Raw genomic sequence first — 25,198 nt, 5'->3', positions numbered from 1 at the left:
GTGAAGTGGGTGACCACCCTGGGCCTTGCATCCCATGAGGTTGATACGAAAAACGTTATAAATAGAAGTGAGAAAAGAAAAGGCTAATTTTTGTGGGCAATAAAATTAAAACCTTTTTTTTATATCTGGCTTTATATTCTAGTTTAACGTTATAATTTGAATGAATACATCAAATCAGAGGTGGTCGGGAGCTCTAAGCCACTTTGTAGATAAGGCCGCTTGAGAGCCAGGCCATGCTGCCCAAAAAACACCACTGAGCTGTTTGCCGCTTTGCAGGAGGAATGGGGCAACATTCCCGTTGACACGTATTGCAAATTGGTGGAAAGTCTTCCTCGAAGGGTTGCGGACGTCATTGCGGCGAAAGGTGGCCCTACACGATACTGATGTGATGTTGCGACCAGATTAACGTACTGGTATGGGGTGTCCGGTAATGAATTGCAACATAGTGTATGTTTGTGTGCACTCAATAACTGATCTGCAAAGTTTTTTTTTCTGAAAAATATAAAGAAAAGTCAGGTATTTTATTTTTCCTTAATTGTAGACACTGTGAAGGACAAATGGTTTATCACTTCAGATGTTACCATGGAAGATCATGCATTTGTGATACTTAATGTAATTCTGCGTAATATTAAATTTTTGACAGATGCAATTTTGTAGGTAATATTCTTCAAAATGAAGAAAAGCAAATACAGTATAACCTCAATTTTACGTTTTTCAGGGGACCAAGCTGGAAAACTTATAATGTGGAAAAATGTCAGGGAAAATTTTATAACGTTTTGATATGTTTGGTTGAATGTATCACTTGGGAGAATGTAAAATTGGGGTTTCACTGTATTTATGAAAGTAAATCTGATTTACTGTAGAAGCCTTTCATCCTTCAAATATCAAACCTGTATTTCTGATTGTTGAAAAATGTAGATATAAACACTGACTGCCAGGTAGTAACCAGCTGTGGTATATTCCAGGTTTTCTCACCGTATCCTGCCAGTTCTAGCGTAGAACCTGCCAAGCCAGTGGATAGTGTTGGGGGTTCCCAGGGACCTGCTAGTGCTAATCCCATACTGCCCACCGAGGTACCAACCTTAAAGCGTCCCATCCTCTCTTCCAAGGAGTACGAGAGCATTTTGCTGGAGGAGGAGCAGCCGTCTGAGTGCTTGTACGATTATTCCATCCTCAACGCATGGTAAGTGTGCAGATGTGTAAGATTTCCACTGGGACCAGATATTGTGAATGTCCATTTTCAACATCTCAGGGGGGGGATGATACATAAAATAAACTATTCATAAATATTTAGTGTAAAATGTTAATTAAATACATTCTTAAAAATTAATTCTTATGATAATTGTTATTATTTTTCACATTGAATTTTTGTAGAATTCACTGTGAAAAGTAATATCTTAAATGTTCGCATAACCACAGCTTGCAAATCATTTAATAAAAATACAAGTTTTACTTACATATGGTTTAAAAACATTCCTTTTTTCAAACCAAAGTTTCGGATCCGTTGCTGGATGGTTCTTCATAGTTATATGTACAATAAGATCCCATTAAAAAGGTAAAAATGGACATAAAGAATGGTTAAAAGGATAAAAGAATGATACCTTTTTAATGTGAATTTATCGGATAACCCTGAAGAAGAACCCATCAATGGATTTGAAACATCAGTTTTACAAATTAACCTTTAAATCACTGTGAAAACCCAGATTTACACGAACTTGAAATTTTATCTGGGCCATAGAGTAGCCACCTTGTAATCCTAATTCGAGATTAAATCTTTGTAGATCATTGGAGAAAAATTTTCCAGCTGTTTACTCCAGTCATTTATGTTGCTGAAGCACAAGCATGTGGCAACACCGGAAACATAGCCCCAGGCCACATTTCCTTGTCTCCCTCGGGATGTCTGGTGCTTTCTGGGGAAATCTTTTCAGGGTGTCTACTTGTTGGGAATTTGTGGAATTAGGCAGGAATTCTTGACCAGTGTTAAAAATTTCCAGTACCTAGTAATCCAATCTGTTTAACGTAGAAGGATGGAGAATGCAAGTTATATTGTATACAAAGATTCATTAGTGTTTTTTCTGCTTTGAAGAAGGAAGTCCCCATCCTTTTTATTTTGCCAACTTCACATTCAGAATGTATGTATATTTGAATGAATGTAGACATATAAGTTTGAAACATGTTCTTGCATTTATGGGTACATATTCGTAATCACGTAACAGTTGCAATTTATGGGAAGAGCAATATACAAGTAGTTTACACTTATATCCTTAGTTTGAAACTCTTCTAATTCAATGAAACTGTTCTTTCTTTTCCAAGGAAGATTAAATGATCCTGTGACAGGAACAGTACCAAAGTAAACCTATTTTATAGGAACCTTGATTCACAAATGTAATAATACCATTAATCTTTGATTGATTATATTATGTTATTACTTTATGTTTACAAATGTAGAATGATATATCCTAATTGTATTGTTAATACATGTGAAATCCTTCAATAATGCAAATTTACCATAATGTGAGATTTTGCCTACCTCCGTGGTGGAGTGATTAGCACAGTGAGCTATGATGCCAGGGGCCTGGGACTTGGGCATTGGTATTCTTTGTGAGTGTTTCTTCATCAGTTTCCTCAAATTATCATTCATCTTCATCTTTTCGATTAGCCAAGAGTAGCAGAAAAGTGAGGTGAAATAAACTCAAGTCAATGAATGATGTGAGATTTTGTTACATCTTTGTTACTTCATGAGCAAAAAAATTGTTTTCATGTTCAAAACTTAATTTTCATCCTTGGTAATACAGTAAAAATGACCCCCAAAGAATCTCTTCTAGATTATGGATGGATAAGTTCATCTTATCTTATGAATAAAATTTTAATTTTGGATCCACTAACGTGAACTGCAAGTGATGCATCTTGACAAGAATAGTTAAATAAAGAATAATATGTGCACTTGCACTAAAGATTAGCAAGACACTTCATTGCATGCTATGTGAAAGGATGCAAATGTTAAAAAGACAAATGAGCAGCTCATTAATATTATTTACCCTTTCGAAAGGCTCTTGCAAAAGCATGGCAAGTCACTGTGCACAAAACTTGCATTTGGCAATATCAGATCACTTGGTTGCCAGAACTACCAAGATAAACTTTTTGGCTTATAGGAACCTTGATTTGCAAATGGGATAATAGTGAAAATCGCTGGATTTGACCAAAAATAAGCTTCCCTGTTGTGGAAAGTACTATAAATATTATGTATTCAATATTGGTTCCACAATTCAGTGCTATTTAAGTACTTCTTGCAAGGGACACACAAGAGATATACATACTTTTCGCCCATCCTGTACAATAGTGCTTACAACCAAGAAGTGTGTCGATACTTAGATTTGTATACTGTTGTATCAAGTAATGAAAAACAATTTGTCAAGGTTTTCTTGTGGTCTAGGAATTGAGAAGAAGAAATTTTCCATCTCTCACCTGTGCATAGAGGCACATATTTTTTGTAAATAAAAAAGCAACTTTTCAATACAAGAACAGAGTCAATTTTGGGTTCAAAAGTCGAAAATATAATATTGTTATGGCAGTGAAAAATTGGATCAAAAGTGGTATATTAAACGACATTTTGGTTTTAAAATTGTGAATATAATCCTAAATTTGATTTAAAAACGGCACTTATTACACAAAATAAACATATCCCTTCTAATACTTTATTTATGTAGTTTATCAGAGTATTAAGTACACATATTTCTGTATAAGGGTGTCCATTTTGCCTCTCAAATATTTACAGCAGAATTAATCAATTTTCCATGAATTGCATAACTCATAGGATAATTCAAACATGAGAAAGTGTCGCGTTGTTAAATAGACTCTAAATTTAAGAGTATTTCGCATTTTGCATCATTTCGTAACAAAACAGGGTACGAAAATGCACCTCACACCTTTCAGAAACATGAAAAATTAACATTACAGCATGTTATTTCACATTTCGTGTTTTCGACAAAAACAAAATATGGATGCCTCTACCTGTGCAGTGCGTCTAACTGCAGGATGGAAGTAATAACATAATTAAATGTATGTATTTCTTTCTAGGTGGAATCATCCGGTGAAAAGGTTTAAGCCTGCCGATCCCAGACCAGTGGATCCAGTGAAGCCTCCATACAGACGAATCAGCCACAACGACACTTTCACGCACGCCACCTCTCCACAAAACAATGTTGGCCAGATAATTCCAAAGCAGGAAATCAAACAAGAGGTCATTCCAAATAAGGGAAATGTAAGTGTTCGAGTGAAGTTGCTTTATATAGGGTGGCCATAAGATCTGGAACCAATGGAATAACTGATGAAGAGCATGTTTCCTTAATCACCTTTAATTGATGTATGTAATTAGGCAACTCCAGGCTCCAGGTTTTCCACACATCTGGATAACCTGGAAATCTCAGGGAATTTGAAAAAAAAAATTAAATATGATGGAAATCTTATGGAAAATCATCTAATTGATCAACGAATTCCAATCAAATACTAAAAAGGACTAGAATATGCTCTTACCTGTTGATAATCATAATTACAATTAATAAATAGTAGGGATGGGACCGATTAATCGGTACTCTATCGGTATCGGCCGATATAGGCATATCGGTAAAATAACCGATTATTTTACCGATCCGATATATCGATAAATATCTTATAATTTAGTGCAAAATTCTGCCATTTTGTTGTAATTTTTATGGATAATCTCCATGCCCTTCTTTCTAAAAAAGTAAATGTCTAAATATTCAACTTCTTTTGCACTGCAGTCACCTTGAAACACACATGTATTAAGGAGATCAATGATCATTTCAGGTTCTTCAAGGCAAATTTCTAATTTTATATCGGCTCGGTAGAATATCGGTTATCGGTATCGGTAAATTTTATATTGGTAGTGTATTGGTATTGGCCAAAATTTCATATCGGCCCATCCCTAATAAATAGTAATTAATTACAATTTCAGTTGCCTGCTTTACTGAAGCTATTTTGAAGATATAGGCTTTAGATTCATGTTTATTTTGCATTAAAGGTCAATTGTTATTGTGTCCATTTCGAAACTTCTGTTTGTCAAAAGTGTGAAAATATTTCTTCAGTATGTGATGTTTGAAATCTTATTCTATGTGCTGTAATACAGTTTGAAACAGTGTTTTAACTTAACTCCCACAAAAATCTCTTAAGCTTAGTCCTTAATTATATTCACAGAATATGCACATACGAGGGTCACTATTTATATTTTGAGCCTAACAATGAAAAAACAGGAATTTGGCATTGAAAACTGCTTTATTGTTTTTCGAAGTATTCTCCTTTATGGTCAATACACTTTTGCATTCGTTTGAACCATTTGTCAAAGCAGTTTTTCCAATCTTCTTGAGACACCTCCATAATATGGTTTTTGAATGCATCAACAGCGTATTCCGCCGATGAAAATCGTTGTCCACGCGATTTATTCTTGACATTCGGGAACAAGAAAAAGTCATTGGGTGCCAAATCAGGACTGTACGGCGGATGACCCATCAATTCGATTTTTTGACGAGATGTGTGACAGCTGGCATTGTCTTGATGAAGAATGATCTGACGGCGTTTGTTTTTTTCCGTATTTGACCGAAGACCTCTGGCAAACAAATTGTTGTGTACCATTCAGAGTTGACCGTTCTACGTTCCTCCAAAGGCACAGTTGCCACATGACCAGTTTTCCCGAAAAAACAGGCGACCATTTGTTTCGATGTGCTTCGAGTGCGAACAACTTTTGTTGGATTGGGTTCATCTTGAAACACCCATACAGTCGACTGCTGTTTACGTTCCGGCTCATATGCATATATCCATGATTCGTCACTTGTTACAATCCTATATACGTCTTTTGAGGCACCATGATTGTATTTATTCAGCATTTGTTTGCACCAATTGACGCGAGCGTCTTTTTGAGTTTTTGTCAAATTGTGTGGGATCCAACGAGAACATACCTTTCTCACAGCTAAATGATCATGTAATATTTTATATATGCTGGTGGAACTAATGCCTATGGTTGCCTCACGCTCACAGTATGTCACATGACGATCTTGCAGTATTAGGTTTTGCACAGCATCAATGTTTTCTTGAACAACAACTGATTTTGGACGACCTTCGCGAATCTCGTCGGTGAGCAAATTGCGGCCACGATTAAATTCGTTATACCAGCGTTCCACAGTGGCAAAGGATGGGGCTTCATTGCCAAATGTGGAAGTAAGTTGATCGATGCACTCTTGTCTTGATAATCCATGTCGAAAATCGTAAAAAATCATCGCATGAAAATGTTCACAAGTTAATTCCATTTTATTGTTGTCGCGCAATCTCCAAGGCAACATAAACAACACAAATGAATCTATTGACAAAACCTTTGAAGTGCGTTATGGTCAATAAGGCCAGACGATTCCGTGCAAACGTTAAATCGCGCCTAACTTCAATCTTTGTTGCCAAGGATCAAAATATAAATAGTGACCCTCGTATGAAGAATCATTCCCCTAAGTCATTGCAATGGATTTTGCCTTTGAGAAACAAACTGTGTATTTAAAAATTTACTTTACAAAACCATGACATGTGAATTATATGCCCTTACTCATAAAAATAGAATAAAATGATGGAATTTTGCCCTAAATTACAGGCTATTTATAAATATATCTGATTAGCAAAATTATCGGTATTTACCAATACACTGATAGGCCTATTTTACCCAATATCCATAGAGTGCTGCCTGTCCCATCTCTAATAATAATAATAAAGAAGGTGAAGCTGGTATTCCTAAGAGGGGAAATGGATGAGGCCATTTTTAGTATTGTACTGTGTATTGAGTACTCTGGGGAAAAAATAAGGCTTCTGCAAAACTCTGGTAAAATACATTTAGAGTTCATGTGGAAACCTTGATTGGGGGATATGTGGTCAATGCATTTCTCATTGCTGCAGTTTTCTAGTTTTTGAGACTGGAGCTCACTATTGTCCTCATGATGCTGGGTCAACACTGCAATTTTGGGGTTTACCACTGGGAATTAAACCTACGCCCACTTGCACCAAAGACAAGAGCACTGCCCATTTGTCTATGTGTGAGCTCATTATTAACTTGAGGTCAAGTAACGGGATATACGAACTACTTTTATTTGCATAGGATAACAACAAATTGAAGAATTTGTAGCATTGATACAGCAAACTTTAAGGATTACGAGCTTGGAAGTTAGGTACAAATTATTCCTATTTAATTACTAATAAAGGTAGTTGTTTGATACTTTATATGTATGAACAATATTGTATTTTCCAGATGGATATGGATATTCCAATCAAAAAAGAGCACGATCCATACGAGTTTGAAGACGATGTAGGACCTCCTGCTGGCTTCACAAGAAATAACTCCGTGAAGGTAATCAGAATTTTGTTTTTGGTGAAGCAGACATTACAATAAGTTACAACTCAAGTATAAAATTAACAGCCACAATTCAGAAAGCTCTATGCCAATTCTTTGTTTGGTGTCTGTTACCATACATGTAGCAATGTGTCAACCTGTCTGCAAATCCTGGAAAAGTCTGCGAATTTACTTTTCTATGGAAAAGTCATGGAAATTTCCTCTTTTTCTGGATAACTATGCTGTAGTAAATGGTACTCACTTTGCATCTGGAGCACGTGGTGTCTGATCTCCACATTCAACAAAGATATGTGTCCACACTCAGATACCTGACTGTTATAACCTTGTCTTATCACCAGATTTGGACTCTACAAAATATTTTTGTAGTGGGGTTTATATTGCTTTGAAACAAACCTTTCTTCTTTATCCTAAATGGTTTGGTCATTTTTAATTTCTATTTTTGTAACTGAGAAAGTGTTATTGGGGACAACTATACACAGTTCTTGAAGTAGAAATTGCTATAGGTCTTTTCAGTTCTTACGGTGGGCACTCTAGAAGCTGGCAGGGGAAGTGGGGAGCGGTTAACATGCCACTGACCAACAAGAGAACAGACCACGAGCGGTGGAGGTCAGAGTCACGCAGTTGCAGGAGGAAGCTGCAGAGCTGACCTCGTTCTTCACGTAACTGTGTTGTCAATTTGTTGCGCTGATGATGGTGTTTTGCCTCAGTGTTGATTCCTGTTTGTTATGAGCGAAATGTAGGAATAACATGCATGGGGTTAATTGTTGTCGCCTCGTGTATTTTCTAACTGCATTGTTTCGTTGATAAACGTGTATGTGGCATGTGACGAGACGTTAATTTGTACTCTCATTGTTCCATTGGGAGCTTTGTCTTTATCAACGCAGTAAGTATCATACGATGGCAAACAGGAAGGAGGTAGTTCGTAGCCAAGGCAGGAAAATAATGAGTAGGGTTCATGAATATTTTCAAAAGGAAGCAGAAAACAGTGGTCCCTTGGCAAGTGTGCACAAAGTGCAACAGAGAGTGTTGGAAGCTTGTGGAGTGAGTACGAGAACTGTGCAGCGTATTGTTAGGGAAGGCAAAGACAATCTTGAGGCATCGGGTTCCACGTCATTTGAATCACCACGCAAACGAATCAAAAGGAACAGTATCACAAAGGCAATCGACGGTTACGATAAAGATATAAGAAGAAGAATTATCCTCGTATTATGTAAAGGGTGAATATCCAACACTAAACAAGTTACACGTTGATTTGCAAACACAAAAAGCTTTCAGTGGGGAGTTTCGTCATTGTAGAGGATACTGAAGTCTATGGGGTTCAAGTACAAAAAGAGCAACGACGATAGACGATTTCTGAGGGAGAGAGCCGAGATAGTTACAGCCAGAGTAACATTTTTGCGACAAATGCATCTTCTCAGAAATAAGGAACCTTTGCCCTATATATTTTATTTAGATGAAACGTACATACATCAGAATTACACTCCAATGAAAATCTGGCAAAATAAACAGGGTACAGGGGGTTTAAAAGTGCCAGTGGGTAAAGGTGGACAAATGTGTTGTATACCATACACCTGACATGTCTCTGTTTTTGTAAACCAATAGTTTTTCGGTGTCTTGTCAATGAACCTTTTTTTACACTTGAAATCATACACTTAACGGTATTCTACTGACCACAAGATGGGGATAATACGCATACTCAGGCCATACGGGAACAATGGGACGTCTGTATTTCATGTTTTTTCGATTTCAACTCGCCTTTCCCTCTACTCTGGCAATGCTGCAGTGTCTCTCTCTAACCGGCCTTTCTCGTTATGCTGTATGGGTCGTTTCCCCACTCCCCACTTCCCCTGCCAGCTTGTAGAGCACCCACCATAAGAACTGAAAAGACCTATAGCTGTGGGGATGTTTGGTCGAGCCTTGGGACTAGCTGGGGGGGGGGGGGGGATGCTCCTGTGGTTTAACATGGTGACTGTGAGTTAGGTGGGGAAATGCTTTGCCAAAATCTTGCTTCGACCACTGACTATACCTCAATTTGATACATATTGAGTATTACTGGTAATTAAAGGGGAAATTTTATATTTCAAACTAGGAAGACAGGTTTTAAGTTGTTTTCACATAGAAGTTAGTATTTGACATTTGCTTGTTTGGAATGAAGGGGGGGGGGGGGGCGTGTTTGGCAGTTAATTATTAGGAGTAATACCTTTATTACTAAATTTTACTACAATTAATTTTTTTTAAAAATGCAAGTTTTACTTACATGTGGTTTAAAAGTTTCTTTTCTAAAACTGATGTTTCAAATCCATTGCAGTTTTCTTCTTCAGGGTATCTAATATGATCACATTAAATAGTTAAAATCAAATCTTTGCAGATTGCCTCATGATTATCAGTTGTCTTGCATTACGAACGCACAACACTGCCCTCCACCAGCAGCACTTTATTGATGGAATATAAACTATATACACATGCTTTTATAGTTCCTTTTGTTTATTTTGAACAGTTAATAAACTTGATTCAGTTGAATAGCAACAACAGTTAAGGTAAAGGTGCATATAGCACCGTGCTATGAAGGCACATTTAGGGGATTTGGGGCTACGGCACCACACATTTTCAATCTAAGCCATTTTGGAAGTGATGTGATCAGCACCACTTTCCAGCTGCCTTTATACCCCAGTGTTGCCCCCAGGTGCCCATTAATTTGAGGTTGGCTTAGCCCCAGAGCTGCTTTATGCAGGGATACGGCTGGAAAATTTGCACCCGTAGATCACCCACCCTAGGAATCGAACCCGCGTCTCTTGCATGGCAGTCAGACACTACCAACTAGACCACCACAGCTCTCGACAACAGTAATGCGGCAGTAAAAAATTTCTTACATCACGTACCAGCAACATACTTGTTAAAAACAACATAAACTAAAGGCTAAAAGATTAAAAATCAGCAACTTACGTGTGTGAGTATGAGATTTTTCGTACTACGTTTCGGAGGTTGCACTACCTCCTTCTTCAGGTTGAAACGATGTTATTCAGACACCTGACATGGTGCCTCGTCGTGAAAGTGATGGTTAAGGATTTAGGTTAAAATGTTGCATGAAGGACACTTTCTAAAAAGGAATGTAAATTACACATCTAAAACCGCGCAATACTATAAAAAACAAAAGAATGTCCAAGGCTGAAGTCGGCGAATTGCCGACCAGTGCTCGGGGTAGGCGAATGCACGGTGTCAGCCCATACCTGGAGAAAGAAAACTTCTCCTCCTCAATCCTTCCAAACTGGGGCTCGGGAGTCACCAATCCAAGGTGAAATCGACTTCCACCTCGGCGGCTTTCCTAACCTCAGGAGTAACACGGAAGCCCATCTCGTCCCCATTCACTGCGGCTTTATCCCATTTTTTAAAGAAATTAACCCAGCCGTCTTCTAAATTCCCATCGTCCCTATTAAGTTTGTTCCAATTTTTCGCGCATATATAGGCAGCTTCATATACATTTCTGTCCAATTTATTGTTAACCTCCCTAATAACTTCCCTTTTAGCAATCTTATGTCGGTTAACCAATATGTGTTCAGATAATCCTGTTTTGGGTATGCCCTCCTTTACGTCCTTATCATGCTCTCCCCACCTAATTTGCATACTTCTCCCGGTCTGTCCCACATATTCCTTTCCGCATTCACACACTATCCTGTACACTCCCTTCCGCTCTTCAGGGTTATTGTTAAAAACAGTATGTTAAAAACAGTATGTTAAAAACAACAGAAGAGACACAAACAGCATGATAAGAAACACTTTAGCAGTTTGTGTTTTGCATTGATTTTAACAAACAGTTTAATGCATAGAAAAAATGTTATTAGCATGTTAAATCACAGAACGATCTGGAATTTTATTTTAAAACTGCTTGGGGAACATAAAAGTCAGGAAAAATGTTTTGAAAAAATAAGTGGCAGCCCTGAAGAACCATTGTCAATAACGTTCAGGGAAGTATTCATCATCAACTTAATTCTTTGCAGGAGGAAGACCGGAAAGGACCAGCATTCGATGGAGTCACTGCCAATGGCCCGACTGGCAAAACACCAGGGAATCTGTACACCAGCGAGGGCTTGCAACCGTCATACAGTGATTTGGATCAGATATTTGACAATTCTGATGAAGCCTCTAGTGACGAAACTGTAAGTATTGCTAGTTCGTGGAATACGTACAGGCTGTCCAAAGATCATGCACCGTAGGCCAAATACCGTATGCCAGGACTTTGTCAGAGTGGCTGTGTACCATGTTTTCAGAATCCTGGATTGGTCGCAGGGGACCTGTTGAATTGGCTCCATGCCCACCGGATTTGAATCCGTTTCTCTTTACATTCTAAATCGTGGGTGTGTAGCCAAAGATTTACGATGTGGTTCACCTCTGCATGAGGATCGAGGGCAAATGCAAATGCCATGTCATAGTCCCAAATTATGTTTTCCAACAACGTACAGATCTGTGGTGGAGTGGATAGATGGCATGTTGAACAGAATTCTATGATTTGGCCCATGGTGAATGGCTTCTTGGACACCCTGTAATATTATTAACATGTTCTTTTAATAATGATGGTTCACCTCTAGAAGAGGTTTGATGCAACACCAAGTTCCTGGTGGAGAAACTCATTCCACTGGTGCAACAGTCACCTTACTTGTCTGATCTGGCACCTGCCAACTTTTGTCTGTTCCATGCTCTTCAAGGTGGTGATCTGGTGTCATTGTATCCCAGCAAAGTGAATGAGGCAGGTAGTTTAATGAATTCGGGGAATGCGTGATTTCTGGGTGCATTTTCCTCCATAGACGTGAAAAATTGTAAATTTTATTAATACAAATTGCATTGAATTTATACATCCAGTATTTATAAATACTTCAAGGCCATTTTTTTCACAGTTTAGCTTTTATTTTTATCGAGGAAGGAAAGAAAAGCTGCGTGGAAAATGAAACAGAATTCTCTCAATTTGTTTACTTTGTTAGTGCCCTTTGCAGAACAATCTATCTGAGAGACAGACGATTATTGCAAGATAAGATATCTAAAAGTTGATTAGGTAAATTTGAGTTCGAAATTCTCATACAATTAACAATTTTTGATAGATTAGTATATCCCATAATATTTGTGACTTGTGTTTGTAGATGTATTTCATGTCCGAGTATGTGATATATACAAATGTAAACCCTGCTGCTTTAAATTAAATATTTATACCGTTTAATTGAATTAATTAAAATTTATGGATACATTTGATTCCATTTATGTTGTTAATATATTTGTGTAAGTCGTGTGTGGGTAGTGAGAGACGGTAATACATAAGGTTGAAACAGAGAGAAAAACAACTTCTAGTACCCGTGAATTTTTAGAAAGTTTGCCTTGAAAACCGGGAATTATACTTGAATTTTATAAATACGAAGAAACTGTTTTTTCTTCTTCGTCCTATTAAGTTTACAAGTACAGCAAGTTCCAACGAGGATGGTGGCAGTGGCCACTGAAATTAATAGGACGAAGAACAAAAAACAGTTTCGTGGATAAAGTGAGTATTAGTTTCTCCATATTTATATACTGCCGTGTGTCCCTTTCCCAAGTATGAGCCAGACCCTGTGGCCCGAGTGGTTAGTACATCGCGCTTTGATGCCAAGGGTCCCGGGTTCGAATCCCGCTCGGGCTTGGTTGTTTGTGAATGTCCATTCATCAGTTTCATCATTTCATCACTCATCCCCATCTTCGCAAATTAGCCAAGAGGCACAAAACGCGAAGTAAAATAAACTAAATCAAATCAAATAAAATAAATTTTTTTCCCAATTACGGATTGAATTTTATCATGATCCTAGAGTGGCCACCCTGTAATGCAAATGAGCTGAACTAAATGTTCATAAACAATTGGAGATGTCTTACCACATCTATTTAGTATTTATTTCTAATGTTTTCAGAGCATGTGTATAATTGAAACGTGAACATATTTACCACTCCTGTAACACCTTTGAGCTTAGCTTAGCCCACTTCTCCACTGCTAAGATTTTCCTTTGGTCTTGACAGGTAAAAATAGAAAGACTCCTTGTGTCAAATATATGAAAATATGCTCTAGACTCTTTACAACCTGTAACATGGAGACTTTCCTTCCATGACAGATTGAAGCATAAAATTTCAAGAAAAATCTGACCTTCCCACCAACGTTTCTTGTGCCAATTAGCCATTTATGAAAGCTCAACTGTGAACTGAATCGACAAGACACAAAAATAAACCACATAACTCATATCAAGAGGTAATAATAATAATAATAATAAAGAGGATGATGAAATCACTTATCCTCAAAGGGCCATTGGTTTTCAGTCGTGTAAATTGTGCCGTACCAGATCAGAGAATTGAGTTATTTTTTATATATGCAAATTAACAGTTTCAGGTTCCGACCCCACCAGGATCCAACACACCTTCTGGGATACCCGATGACACAGGAACGATAGTGAAGCCTTCGAAAACCAACTGCAACACCACCAGCAGCAGCACGTGCACAGGAATCCTTCGACCAGAGGAGCTCTCCAAGATGTTCCCCACGCCACCATCGCTGGAGCACAATCCCATTGCATCGCCATGCGGGCAGGTAGACAATACCATGATAGACATGGGCGATGGGTTATTTACTGGCACAAGTGTTCGGTTCAAGCAGGAGATATATCCTAATATGGGAAGCCCCCAAGAGGAAAATATAGAGGTTGGTATTATTATAATTTTCTGCAAAGTTCTTTGCTCTTCATCAACCATAATATAGTAGAACCTTTTTAGTACTGACATGTTTATAAAGGGTGGGTTCTGATCCCTGTTACCAGTCACTTTTTATAAATAATCTACTCTTTATTTTGAAATGCACCTCATGTCCGCAGTAACATATGACTACCACCGACTTGCAGCCCCTTCTTTGCCATTTAGTTATGATGCCATCATGGAATGGTACACACTGTTCATTTGCTGTAAAAGCATATTACAAGAACAATGATACTTAAGTGTCCCTGAAGCATTCATTTTGAAAACTGGTATCTGAAAGCAAAAGTCTTCCAACCACAGCCCCCATGCACCCTCAATCAACTTAAGGATTAGATCCAGGAAGAGATGGCTCAGATTCCTGTGGCCATTCTGCTCAATGTGGTGTAACCCAAAAGACAGAGAGTGTGCAACAAAATGGAGGTCATCTTAGTAATATTATTTTCAAATAAATAAAAATAAAAATTTAAGGATTGTATTTTCTTTTGATATTTCTTCTTCAATGATATAAGTAGTTCATTTTGTCTTAATTATGTATGTTTTGTTGTGCATTATTTGTGTTAAATGTGGAGTATTTAAATTGCCCAATTTATTGCACCATGTATATATATTTCTATGACTTAATGTTTGTTGCATCATATAATATCCACAATGTATGCAAACAAGATCAGTGAGGATGTATTAAGATGCTAATTACAGTGATTGACCTAAGACGTGCATTTAAGTCATTCCACTTAAAAAAAAAAAAGTAAATGTAACATTGTGACAAGCCATTGGGACTGAAAAATTCAGTTTTCTAGAAAAGCATGCATGTTCCATGTGAGTGTCCCTTCATCAGATCAACCTTGTTGCAATGGGGCTGTTCACTTTTCTGGTGGAGGCACCAGCATAGTTGTGTCCTTAGAGAATTTTGTTCATCATTTAGTTGTCCTAAACTTTACATTTGCATAGGAATGGAGTGGCTATTCAAACATCATTTTCACCAGCGAAAAATTTCTGGTCTAAACCCATTTGTTATTTCATAAACCTTTTGTATGTTGTACGTACCAGGTCATAAGTTTTCTTGTGAAGCTAAGAATTAAAGTAGGGATGTGCCGAAGCCGATTAGAAAATGTATGAAAATCGGCCGAAATTGACATATCGGCATTGGTATCGGAATCGGCAAAAATCCGATATTTAAACCGGTACAGATTATACTAGAGTTTTACCTTCTAATAAGTTTTATATTCTAGTTTTGTAAGATTTATTGAAAATTTCGTTATGATTTCTCATTATTGTAGAGTGTTTGTAATAAAATTATTGCAAACTCTCGTTCAGAGGATCAACCTAACTATAAATCGGAAATAAAACAGTACATTGCTGAATCAGGATCTGCTGTTGTGTTGGAAATTCAAAAATGAGTATTCAAACCTGAAGCAAGTGCTGAGAAAAATACTTGAGCATACCTGCTGCATCAGTATTCAGTGATTGAGTGTTCAGTGTTGCTGAACAGATTTGCGATAAGATAATAAGTAGGTTACTTACTGAAGTGCTTCCAAATCTCGTATTTCTGAAGTTGAATCTGGCAGAAGAGGAATTCATTTTGCATGTCAAAGAACTGCTTGTGTACTAATGTTAAATCTCTAGATTCACATAACCTTTCGTAGATGCAAATGTACGTTCGCATCTCTTGAGAATATATATGTATATACATATGATATGCAATAGAAATGTACATACCAAATTTATTTTTGTTATGCAGAAAATAACATCCCATTTCTGTTTAATAATCTTGTGTATCGGAATCGGTTAAATATCGGCATCGGTATCGGTTCCAAAAATTATCGGTGAGTACATCGGCATCGGTAAATTTTCAGCTTCGTCACATTCCTAAATTAAAGTGTAACGGCAGAGTAGCTGAAAGGGAGCTAAATAATGTATGTTTATACACAAAGATAACTAAACTTGTTTTCATTTTGGTTGTTCCCAGCTGCAATGGGTTCTATACAACATTTGTATGTTTTTTTCTAGTTGCAAGTGTGTGTAATTCGAGGCTGGGTGTCTGAATTGGAGAAACTGCCTAAATAATCCAGGATAAATGTATATTAAGTGTTGTATGTGAATGATATATAAGTATGTTTAACAACCACTCTTCTCAGTTAATACATATAAAACAGAGGATCATTTGCCTAACCACGTTGATAAGTGCAATAACAAGAACTATGAACATACAATTACAGTCATACAGAATTTTCATGTGTTATACCCTAACACAACAACTCTCAACAATAATACACAAAACTTGTGAAAACTGCAAAGAGTGCAGTAGTGAAATTAGTGCAAATAATTACTACTATGCAAACTTTAACTATTTCTCAGTTTCAATATTGCATGTCCATAATCACCTTTTTTAAAATCCTAGTTTCACAGCACTGATTATTCATCTGTTATGTTCTGACATGATTTCTCATATTAAGATTAAATTAAACTTGCAATTTAATATAATAACATCATGTCCAGCATTCAGTTCCCCATGTATTTAAATAAGAGAACAGTTTCCTCTGAAATTCACGGACAACTATTGTGCTGCCACCTACAATTAACTTTGCCCGAACAGCACATTACCTTTCCTTCTCTTTATGTCAATGGAAAATAGGAAAAACACATTGAAAATACCATAAAAAGAAAGAAAAAGTAGCATACGAATGCTATGCAAGTCTCATGCTTAATTCAGCTTAACTTAAAAATTAATAATTCTACAGGGTGGCTACTCACTGGGAATTCTTTGAATTCTGGAAATTATGCATAAATTATTGGATCCAGGAATTGTGTGTGAATTCTGCATGAAGTTTTCTCCGTAGACGTGAAAAATTGCAACCTTTATTGATCAAAATACCATTGAATTAATACATATTTATAAATGCTCTGAGGTAGGTTTTCACTGTTTAGCTTCTACTTTTATCTAGGAAGGAAAAGAAAGTTGCGTGGAAAATAGAACAGAATTTTTCTCAATTCGTTTTATTTTGTTAGTGTCCTTTGCGGAACAGTCTGTCTGACAGACAGAAGATTATTACAAGATAACATATATTGAAGTTGATTAGTTAAAATGTGAGTTTGAAATTCTTATAAAATTAACAGTTTTTCGTAGATTAGTATATCCCGTAACATTTGTGACTTGTGTTTGTAGATGTATTTCGAGTATGAGTATGTGAAATGGCAAATATAAATTCCACACCTTAAATTTAATATTTTAAATATACGAGATACCATTTCATTGTATTGAATTAGAATTTTTAGATTCATTGGAATCACGCAGACCCTTCATATTGTTTGTATGTGTGAGGGTGGTGAGAGGTGATATTACGTAAAGTTGAAATAGAAAACATCTGCTTGTAGGCTTGAATTTTTGGAAAGTTCGCCTTGAAAACCGGGAATTATACTTTAATTTTATCATAGTCCTAGAATGGCTACCCTGTTCTAACAAGTGGTTGCAATATAAAGAATGGTAATGTTTACAAAAATTTACTTTTATAAACTTGTGGTAGAAAAGAAGATTCTATTGATTGCATGCTGATAATTGTGTCCAATGTTATTTTTGCAGGACTGGAGTTATGTGTTCAAACCCCCTACTATTTGTAAAATGGTTGGATCTTCAAAGTACGCCCCCTTAAATAACCTGCCAAGCCAATCTCTTCCCTCTGTAACACTGCCAACTCACTGTGTGTATAAGCCCTCTTGGCAGTATCCAGTGCAGGTCTCGGAAAAGCCACCTCCAGCTCCAAGGTATGTAATTTGCATAGGGCAAATATGATTGTACTTACTAGTGAATAGGAGTTTTTCACATTTTTACACTATTTTGCTACGGCAATTAATAAGAAATCCAGTGAAATCTCAATTTGCGCTGACCTCTGTAGCAGATAATGTTATAAAAATGTTCCAAGCCTTTCAGTTTTTATGTCTTGGTCCTCTGAAAATCATGAAATCAAGGTTCTACTGTATTTTTAAAGAAATCCCAGAGTCAGTTTTGAAGTGTTCATTTATCAACAGGCTTTAATTAAATTGATTTTTTTTCTACAGGGTGTGCCAATAAGATTTATACACTTTGAATAATGAAGATACTTCTAATTTTTTAATCTGAATTAAAGACGACGGAGATAGGGTTTTTTAAAGTTTTCTCAGGTGTTGAAATTGATGGTCATTCTGGTCCTGGCACTGCTGATGATGGACCAATTGAATAACAAACATTGCAAATTATGTTATCTGGTTGCATCCTGTTTCAATTCTGTTTTCCCACTTTGCACCATAAACTTCATCTTCGAAGTGTAAAAAAGTTAAGCTGTGTGAGACCTGCTAAAGACAGGACATATTCAGTGCTACATTATCACGAAATCCATCTGGTCAACATACTTTTAACATGGGATCTTTTGAAACTCCCTTCTAAACTGTTTTTAAATTTAGTCTCATCCAGGGTTGTTAAAGGTCCAGGAACCTATAAATTCTAATGGTTCTAATGAGTTCTGCTGCAGGACCAAAACCTTTCTTCTAGCACAATTTAAATTCGGTCCAATTTGCATATTGTTTCATTGAAAAAAGGTTCCTGGACTGTATTTAAATTGATCCGGAAAGAAGGTTCCTGGACCGAATTTAAATTCATCCTGAAAAATTGTTCCTGGGCCAAATTCAATTCAAAGATAAAAAGGTTCTTTATGGTCCAGAACCCATTTACGCTTGCTGATTTTCTCTCCTGGACCGTATGTATTTAAAATGTATTTAAATGTATTTAAAATTCCTGGACCTTAACAACCCTGGTTTCATCAAATCTGATGCTTGTATCAGTCATTATTTCAGATCAGTTGTGTGTAAAGAAATAATAAAAATTTAGTTACGAGCTAGAAAAGTATTTAATATTTTTAGAGAAATACCTTGTATTTTATTTTGTTAAGTAAGTAGTTTTGACCCTTGATCCACCACTGAGTATTTTAGAAATGTTTTTAAATTTGTACATATATTTTTTCCATTTATTGATATTTTTAACAAAGGGATATGAGGTGATTACAACATTTCTTTTCCAGCCACATGAACATGGTTGTTCCTAGTGGTCTGATGAGCATAGGACCCAGTGGCTGCCCAGGATCAGGTCCAAGTTCCGTAGCAAGTAACCCACCAACCCAGCCAAGGCCAGGTCTTTCTCCAATATCACCGGCTGCATCCTTGGGCCATTATTCGGAAGGGCCAGGAGCCCACAGAGGCCCAGGATCTGGGGCGACCCCTGGTCCCCCTCCGTATGAACTGCCCAGCCCGGCATCCAATTCGTCATCGTATCTGAACAGGAATCTGAACTCTGTGGAAGCCCCTACGCCAATCGTGCGGGCGCCGGAAGCAAGCTCTCTAGTTGTGAACATACTCCTATCTGACTCGTTGCTTAATATCTTCAAGGACCATAACTTTGATAGTTGTACTTTGTGCGTGTGCAATGCGGGTTCCAAAGTGGTCGGAAACATACGTGGTGCCGATGCTGGTCTGTACCTTCCCGACATGGCTCAAGACGACGAATCGATCAGGTGTACGTGTGGTTTTAGTGCTGTGATCAATCGTAAGCTGTCTCACCAGTCGGGACTCTTCTGCGAAGACGAAGTTGAAATTACAGGTATCGTGGACGACATGTACGACCGTAAAAAGACATCGCTGCTGATGATAAACCCAAAGAACCAAGAAAGTGCAACAAACAATGCAGACAGGGACACAAGTGCTGTTGACGAAGTACCTACAAACATCGTAGAACTCATCCGAGAGCAGTGTGTAATAATCCGAAGCTCGAGCAATGCATTGTGCCGAGCGACGAAACTGTACCAGAATTCTCTACCTGAGCGGACATTTCATGTTCTCGAGTTCATGGACGGAAACGAAGTGACTTTTACTGCATTGGAACAGGGACGGCAAGTCTTAGACAGCATGGGTATGTGCAAAGTAGACGAATCTCAGAAAGGCATATGCATGCACAAATGGCCTTTCCTTCGTGCCAAAGGCCCTCATTGCAGCCAGGACATTGTACGTGTTATGAAAGCTCTTCAGCCTCTACTCCAAGAAGCGGTGCAGAAAAAGTGTACGGCAAGGTTGTGGGAAGCACCGTACACAGTGACGGGACCTCTTACTTGGAGACAGTTCCACCGATTGGCTGGCAGAGGTAAGGAACCGTTAACTACACTAACTCTATGTCATTCACAAACTTGCATCATCTGTTCTCATATTGTGCAAAATCATGCCAATCTTAACAATCATTGTCAGTTTCCTTCCAGTCCATCTCAGTATAGGCATTCTTAGGCCAGCCATACACCGAATCCGACACTACGAAATGAAACACAACATGACGAGTCACAATGTGACATGACACGATATGGCAAAACGAGTAAATTTGTTGGCTACAATCTGATAGCAGATTTCGTGTATACACACAGTAGGTCTAGGTCTGTCATGCATTATAAGTAAACAGTTTACGGCAGAATTAGTGTATCAATGTGTATGTAAAATTGATGTATCAGTTAATATGTTGTGAATTGAATATCTTTCTAGCAAATATTTGGTTAGAAAATACGACATTGCCTATTTACAGTTTCAATGACTACATTTAATTGCTGGCTTCAAGTTGCCTCAGTTTCTGGTCTGTAATTAGATGACTGTGCTTGATGTGAATGAATTGGCACATGCACAAATCGTTTTGTTGCAAACTGTTGCAAGTCAATTGTTTTGTCAGGTGAGCGGTTGCCCATTCCTGAAATGGTTTGCGACAAGAATGACTCGTCACATCATGTCGGATCCGGTGTGTGGCTGGCCTTACAGGTCTTGTATATTGAAGTTTTCCAACAAATACATTGCATATGTTTTTCATGCCACATTGAATTAATCTAACATTAGAAGATCATTGTATCGATGGATGGATAGATATGTGTGTGTGTGTGTGTGAAGTAAGAAAGGACTGCCGGGGGGCTACTCTCCTGATTCACACTGTCATGGGCAAATTTACCCTCCAGCCAAAAATAACTTTCCACACCTCAAACGTCATCTATATCCTCACCTGCAACATATGTGATGGCTTCCACCTGGGGAAATTACCACAGCCCTAAAAACCTCATGATCAACAACCACCACTTTTCAACCCAAAACTGTCCTCATACCATACCAACAGTCACAATACCCTTTTCAACGATTACCTCCAGGTAGTGATCATTCACCTTTTACCCCAATCCACCAACACTTCAACATGAAAATTGAGTACTCATGAGTATAAATTCTGTTTATACCTGATTCCAACACACACACATTGTATACATACATACGTATATATGCCCATACATTGTACACATCAAACTTTGTACATACCTTTGCAGTGTATTGTTTATTTTGTAAATCTGTAACCATGTGTATTAGGGATAAACCTACTAATATTTCACTAATATTGCCACTCCATATTCCAGCATGCTGCAAAGGTATGTGAGGGCGGGGGTGGGGATATGTCCCCACACATTCTGCTATTTGTGGAAGTGAAGTGATCAGCACCCTGCTTCAGCATTGAACCCTGTAACAATTTAATATATAGGTTTTGCATTAGAAGTGTACAAAATTGAACTGCCAGTGTTAGGTTTAAAATATTCATAATTACTCATGAGATGATTATTTATTCCCAAAATCCAATTCTCTCCACAATGATGTTGCAAAAAAAATTAAGAAAATTGTGCATTTGTCATAATTTCCAGAGTATTTGGCTCTATGAAAGTGTTGTATGGCATTTCCTTCGTGCTCCACAAGTTAGCCACACACCGCAAAAATATTGGCCAGAATCAGAGATAAAATTCTAACCCATACATTTCAATACCAATAGAATGATCACACCAGCTCACTTCTTATTTTGTAGAAATTTCCAGTTTTTAAATTCTGAAATTTCTTGGTATTGGCAGTTGATATACATTGTTTATTCGTTATTTTTTTTCATACAGGAACTGACGACAGGTGTGAACCTCAGCCAATACCATCACTAGTTGTTGGATACGAGAAAGACTGGCTCTCCTTGTCTCCGTATGCTCTCCACCACTGGGAGAAGTTACTCCTGGAACCATACTCATACACAAGAGACATCGCGTACATCGTCGTGGCCCCTGATACAGAGTACATTCTTCAGAGGGTCCGAACGTTTTTCAAGGAACTCAGTTCAACGTACGAGGTATGTTTTAAAGTACAGAGATCATTCAATATCAAAAAACTGTTTGTATAGTAAGATAATCTGAGTAAAAATACTGTTAAGCTTAAGTGTAACCCTACTCCAAGTAATAAATAATAATAATAAAGTAGAGGATGTGGGGGATATAGCTAGTAGTGGTTCCCATTGTGAAATTTCTTTCATTGTTTCAGCCCTGTTTCCTGAACCTGCTGCAAGTTTTCCCAGTACTTTAAAACACGAAAATGAGACACCAAATGGGTTAAATAAACATTGAAAGAAATTTTGGAATGGAAACCATTCATACATACCCTCTTTTTTTCCCCTGGAGTGATGGTTATGTGAACATTCAAGAAATTGTACATATGGGGGGGGGGGATATTGTATATTAAAATTAGCTAGTATCTCGCATGATAGTTTCACTATCAACAAATTTTAAATTGACCGTATCATTTTGAAGAGCTGAATATCAAGTTGATCAGTTTGTTTCAAATTGTTAGAAAGATTTGAATTGCTGCAGGCTGTTTCTGTGCTCACATGCACCGTAGAATTCACGACAATCCCAGTAGTGTACTTTTAGTGGCTAGTAATTTATTGTCTTAAATAATTTTTCAAGAGAAATACTGGAATAAGTCCAATACTTCATAAGGAATATTAAATATTCACAGACCGTTTAATGTGGTAAATACAATGATTAGTTTTTCTTCTCTTGTGTGCACCATGTTGAATTTGTCTTTATGTCTAACTACCGTGCGTCCATTTCGATCTTCAGCCGAGAGATCGGGAGAAGCGTGGCAGGCGGCGCTGACGGAGATGCCGACATTTGCGGCCTGTAATGCTCGCTTATTTTTATGGACATATGCAGACATTTATGTAAATATTGTAAAACGAGCACTAACCTGTGTTATAAGAGTTGTTCAAACTGATATCCACCTAGTGCCAAGTGCGTAGACTTTCGGGGAGAATACGTTGAATAGCCTGAAACTTTCGTGCCTGTAGCTAAAGTCCTTCTGGGTCGGGCCGAGAACTTATCAGCCCCCCTCGTAACGTGAACCTTGCGACTGGCATTCCAATCCTCTTACTGACACAACACACATACACACTGCAATAACACAAACAAGTAACGGCAAGTAACCAATAATAACACTCTTGCGCACAGTACGAAATTAACACGCTCTTGGTTTACATCTGCTCGCCACTATATTCACAGCTCTGTCGCGAAGGAACAAAAAACTTGAGCTCGGAGATTTCGGATTGCAAGGAAGCTCACGAACACCATTGACTTTTAACGGTTTCGTCTACAGCGTAATCTTGATACAGTGTTGCACATTCGAAACCTCCAAACGATCCCCATCGACACAAAACTCTTTCAAGGATATAAACTTAAGCAGGACATTACTGGTCAAAACTATGATTAAAATGTTTTATTATCTGTGGCTCTTAACATCGTTTCTAAAGCGTAATTTTTTGTGTATATAAGGGCATAACGTGGATGAATTACAGATGATAAATTATAACACAGGTTAGTGCTCGTTTTGCAATATTTATATAAATGTCTGCGTATGTCCATAAAAATAAGCGGGCATTACAGGCCGCAAATGTCGGCATCTCCGTCAGCGCCGCCCGCCATCTTTATCTCCCCATCTTTCATAGTGGTTATACGTAAGGCTGAGCTAACAATACTCTTACAGATTTCCACCAACAATGATACTAGAAATTTGTATCAATTCCAAGTAGTTCAGAATATTTATAAATTTTAAGGTATGGTTTTCCATTGTGTGTGTATCATAGCAATCTATCAGAGCTTTGCTTTCTCTCCAATACGAATACATTAGCATTGGTATCACCTCAACCCTAGTTATATGTGCTCTGTGCAAAGTGTTAAATTTAATAGTTGAAATATTTTCTTACCTCATCCTTTTCATAGTCCAAACCATCTCATCTGTGTGATCTATTCTGTCCTGCAGCTTCACTGTCTGTTGAATCTTGTCATTCCTTATTCTCTCTCTTTGGGCCTACAGCTTATCAGACACCATTTTTAGTAAATTTTAAAAATACACAAAATATTCTTCTGTCCCTATACTCAACCTTTAAAAGCATACATTAGCAATTCCATATGATATAACATTGTATATGTGATATACAGTGGAACCCCGATTTTACTTTCCTTGTTTTCCCAATACAAAATTTTACCGCATTTTGTGGTCTTTACATTACACAGTATGCCTGCTACTGCTTGTTCTGTAGTATACTGTGCTGATTTTTGAATTCGTGAAATATTTTGAAATGTCAAAGGAATAAGGCAATTGTCAGCATGTAGAAAGGGGTGAAATTTATCTTTCTGTTATATTCGCTGTTTTTTTTTTTTCCATGTACAGAACATGTTTAATACAATTGCAAATTATCTGAAACAGACAGGGTCCCATCAAATTTTTGATATACAAATTTTTACTGTTGAATTCCACCTTCATTGTCTGTATCTTACTTCTCTTTCGTTGTCCTAGTCCATTCATGTTTGTAGGCACATAGCATGTGTTTATATATTTACCTTCTTGCATTTATAGCAAAATAAGATGAAAGAAATACATGTATGCATGTCTTGCGTTACAGGTGTGTCGTCTTGGTCGCCATTGCCCCATTACAAAAGTATTACGAGATGGCATCCTCCGAGTTGGAAAGACTGCTGCTGTGAAACTCTCTAAGGAACCTGTAGACGACTGGTTTACCCTTCTGGGTGAAAACTCCACCACAAACTTGCTCAAGTTGTATGCTCAAGTAAGTATTCTGGCCATAAACATGTACACTCCTTTTCAGATAAAGTGGCATCAACTGTCCAACCATGTAAAATGTGCCACTTTATGTGAACA

The 25,198-nt window shown here is 37.5% G+C and overlaps 1 protein-coding gene across 2 annotated transcripts in view; it reads left to right on the top strand.

Moving 5' to 3' along the window:
* skd (mediator complex subunit skuld) overlaps positions 1–25,198 on the top strand; it is a 197,359-nt gene that overhangs the window by 146,591 nt on the left and 25,570 nt on the right. For both annotated transcript variants that reach the window (XM_083124191.1, XM_083124189.1), the window contains 9 exons: positions 966–1,183; positions 4,078–4,261; positions 7,298–7,396; positions 11,395–11,553; positions 13,782–14,096; positions 17,724–17,905; positions 19,195–20,306; positions 22,114–22,337; positions 24,942–25,106. In XM_083124191.1, the coding sequence (XP_082980317.1) occupies positions 966–1,183; positions 4,078–4,261; positions 7,298–7,396; positions 11,395–11,553; positions 13,782–14,096; positions 17,724–17,905; positions 19,195–20,306; positions 22,114–22,337; positions 24,942–25,106 (2,658 nt within the window). The remainder of the gene's footprint in view (positions 1–965; positions 1,184–4,077; positions 4,262–7,297; positions 7,397–11,394; positions 11,554–13,781; positions 14,097–17,723; positions 17,906–19,194; positions 20,307–22,113; positions 22,338–24,941; positions 25,107–25,198) is intronic.

Source organism: Lepisma saccharinum, chromosome 6 (genome assembly GCF_977018435.1).
Source record: "Lepisma saccharinum chromosome 6, izLepSacc3.1, whole genome shotgun sequence".
NCBI classification, from domain to species: Eukaryota; Metazoa; Arthropoda; class Insecta; order Zygentoma; family Lepismatidae; genus Lepisma; species Lepisma saccharinum.
Note: the sequence above shows the minus strand (reverse complement) of the source record. Positions and strands in the feature narration are given on the sequence as shown.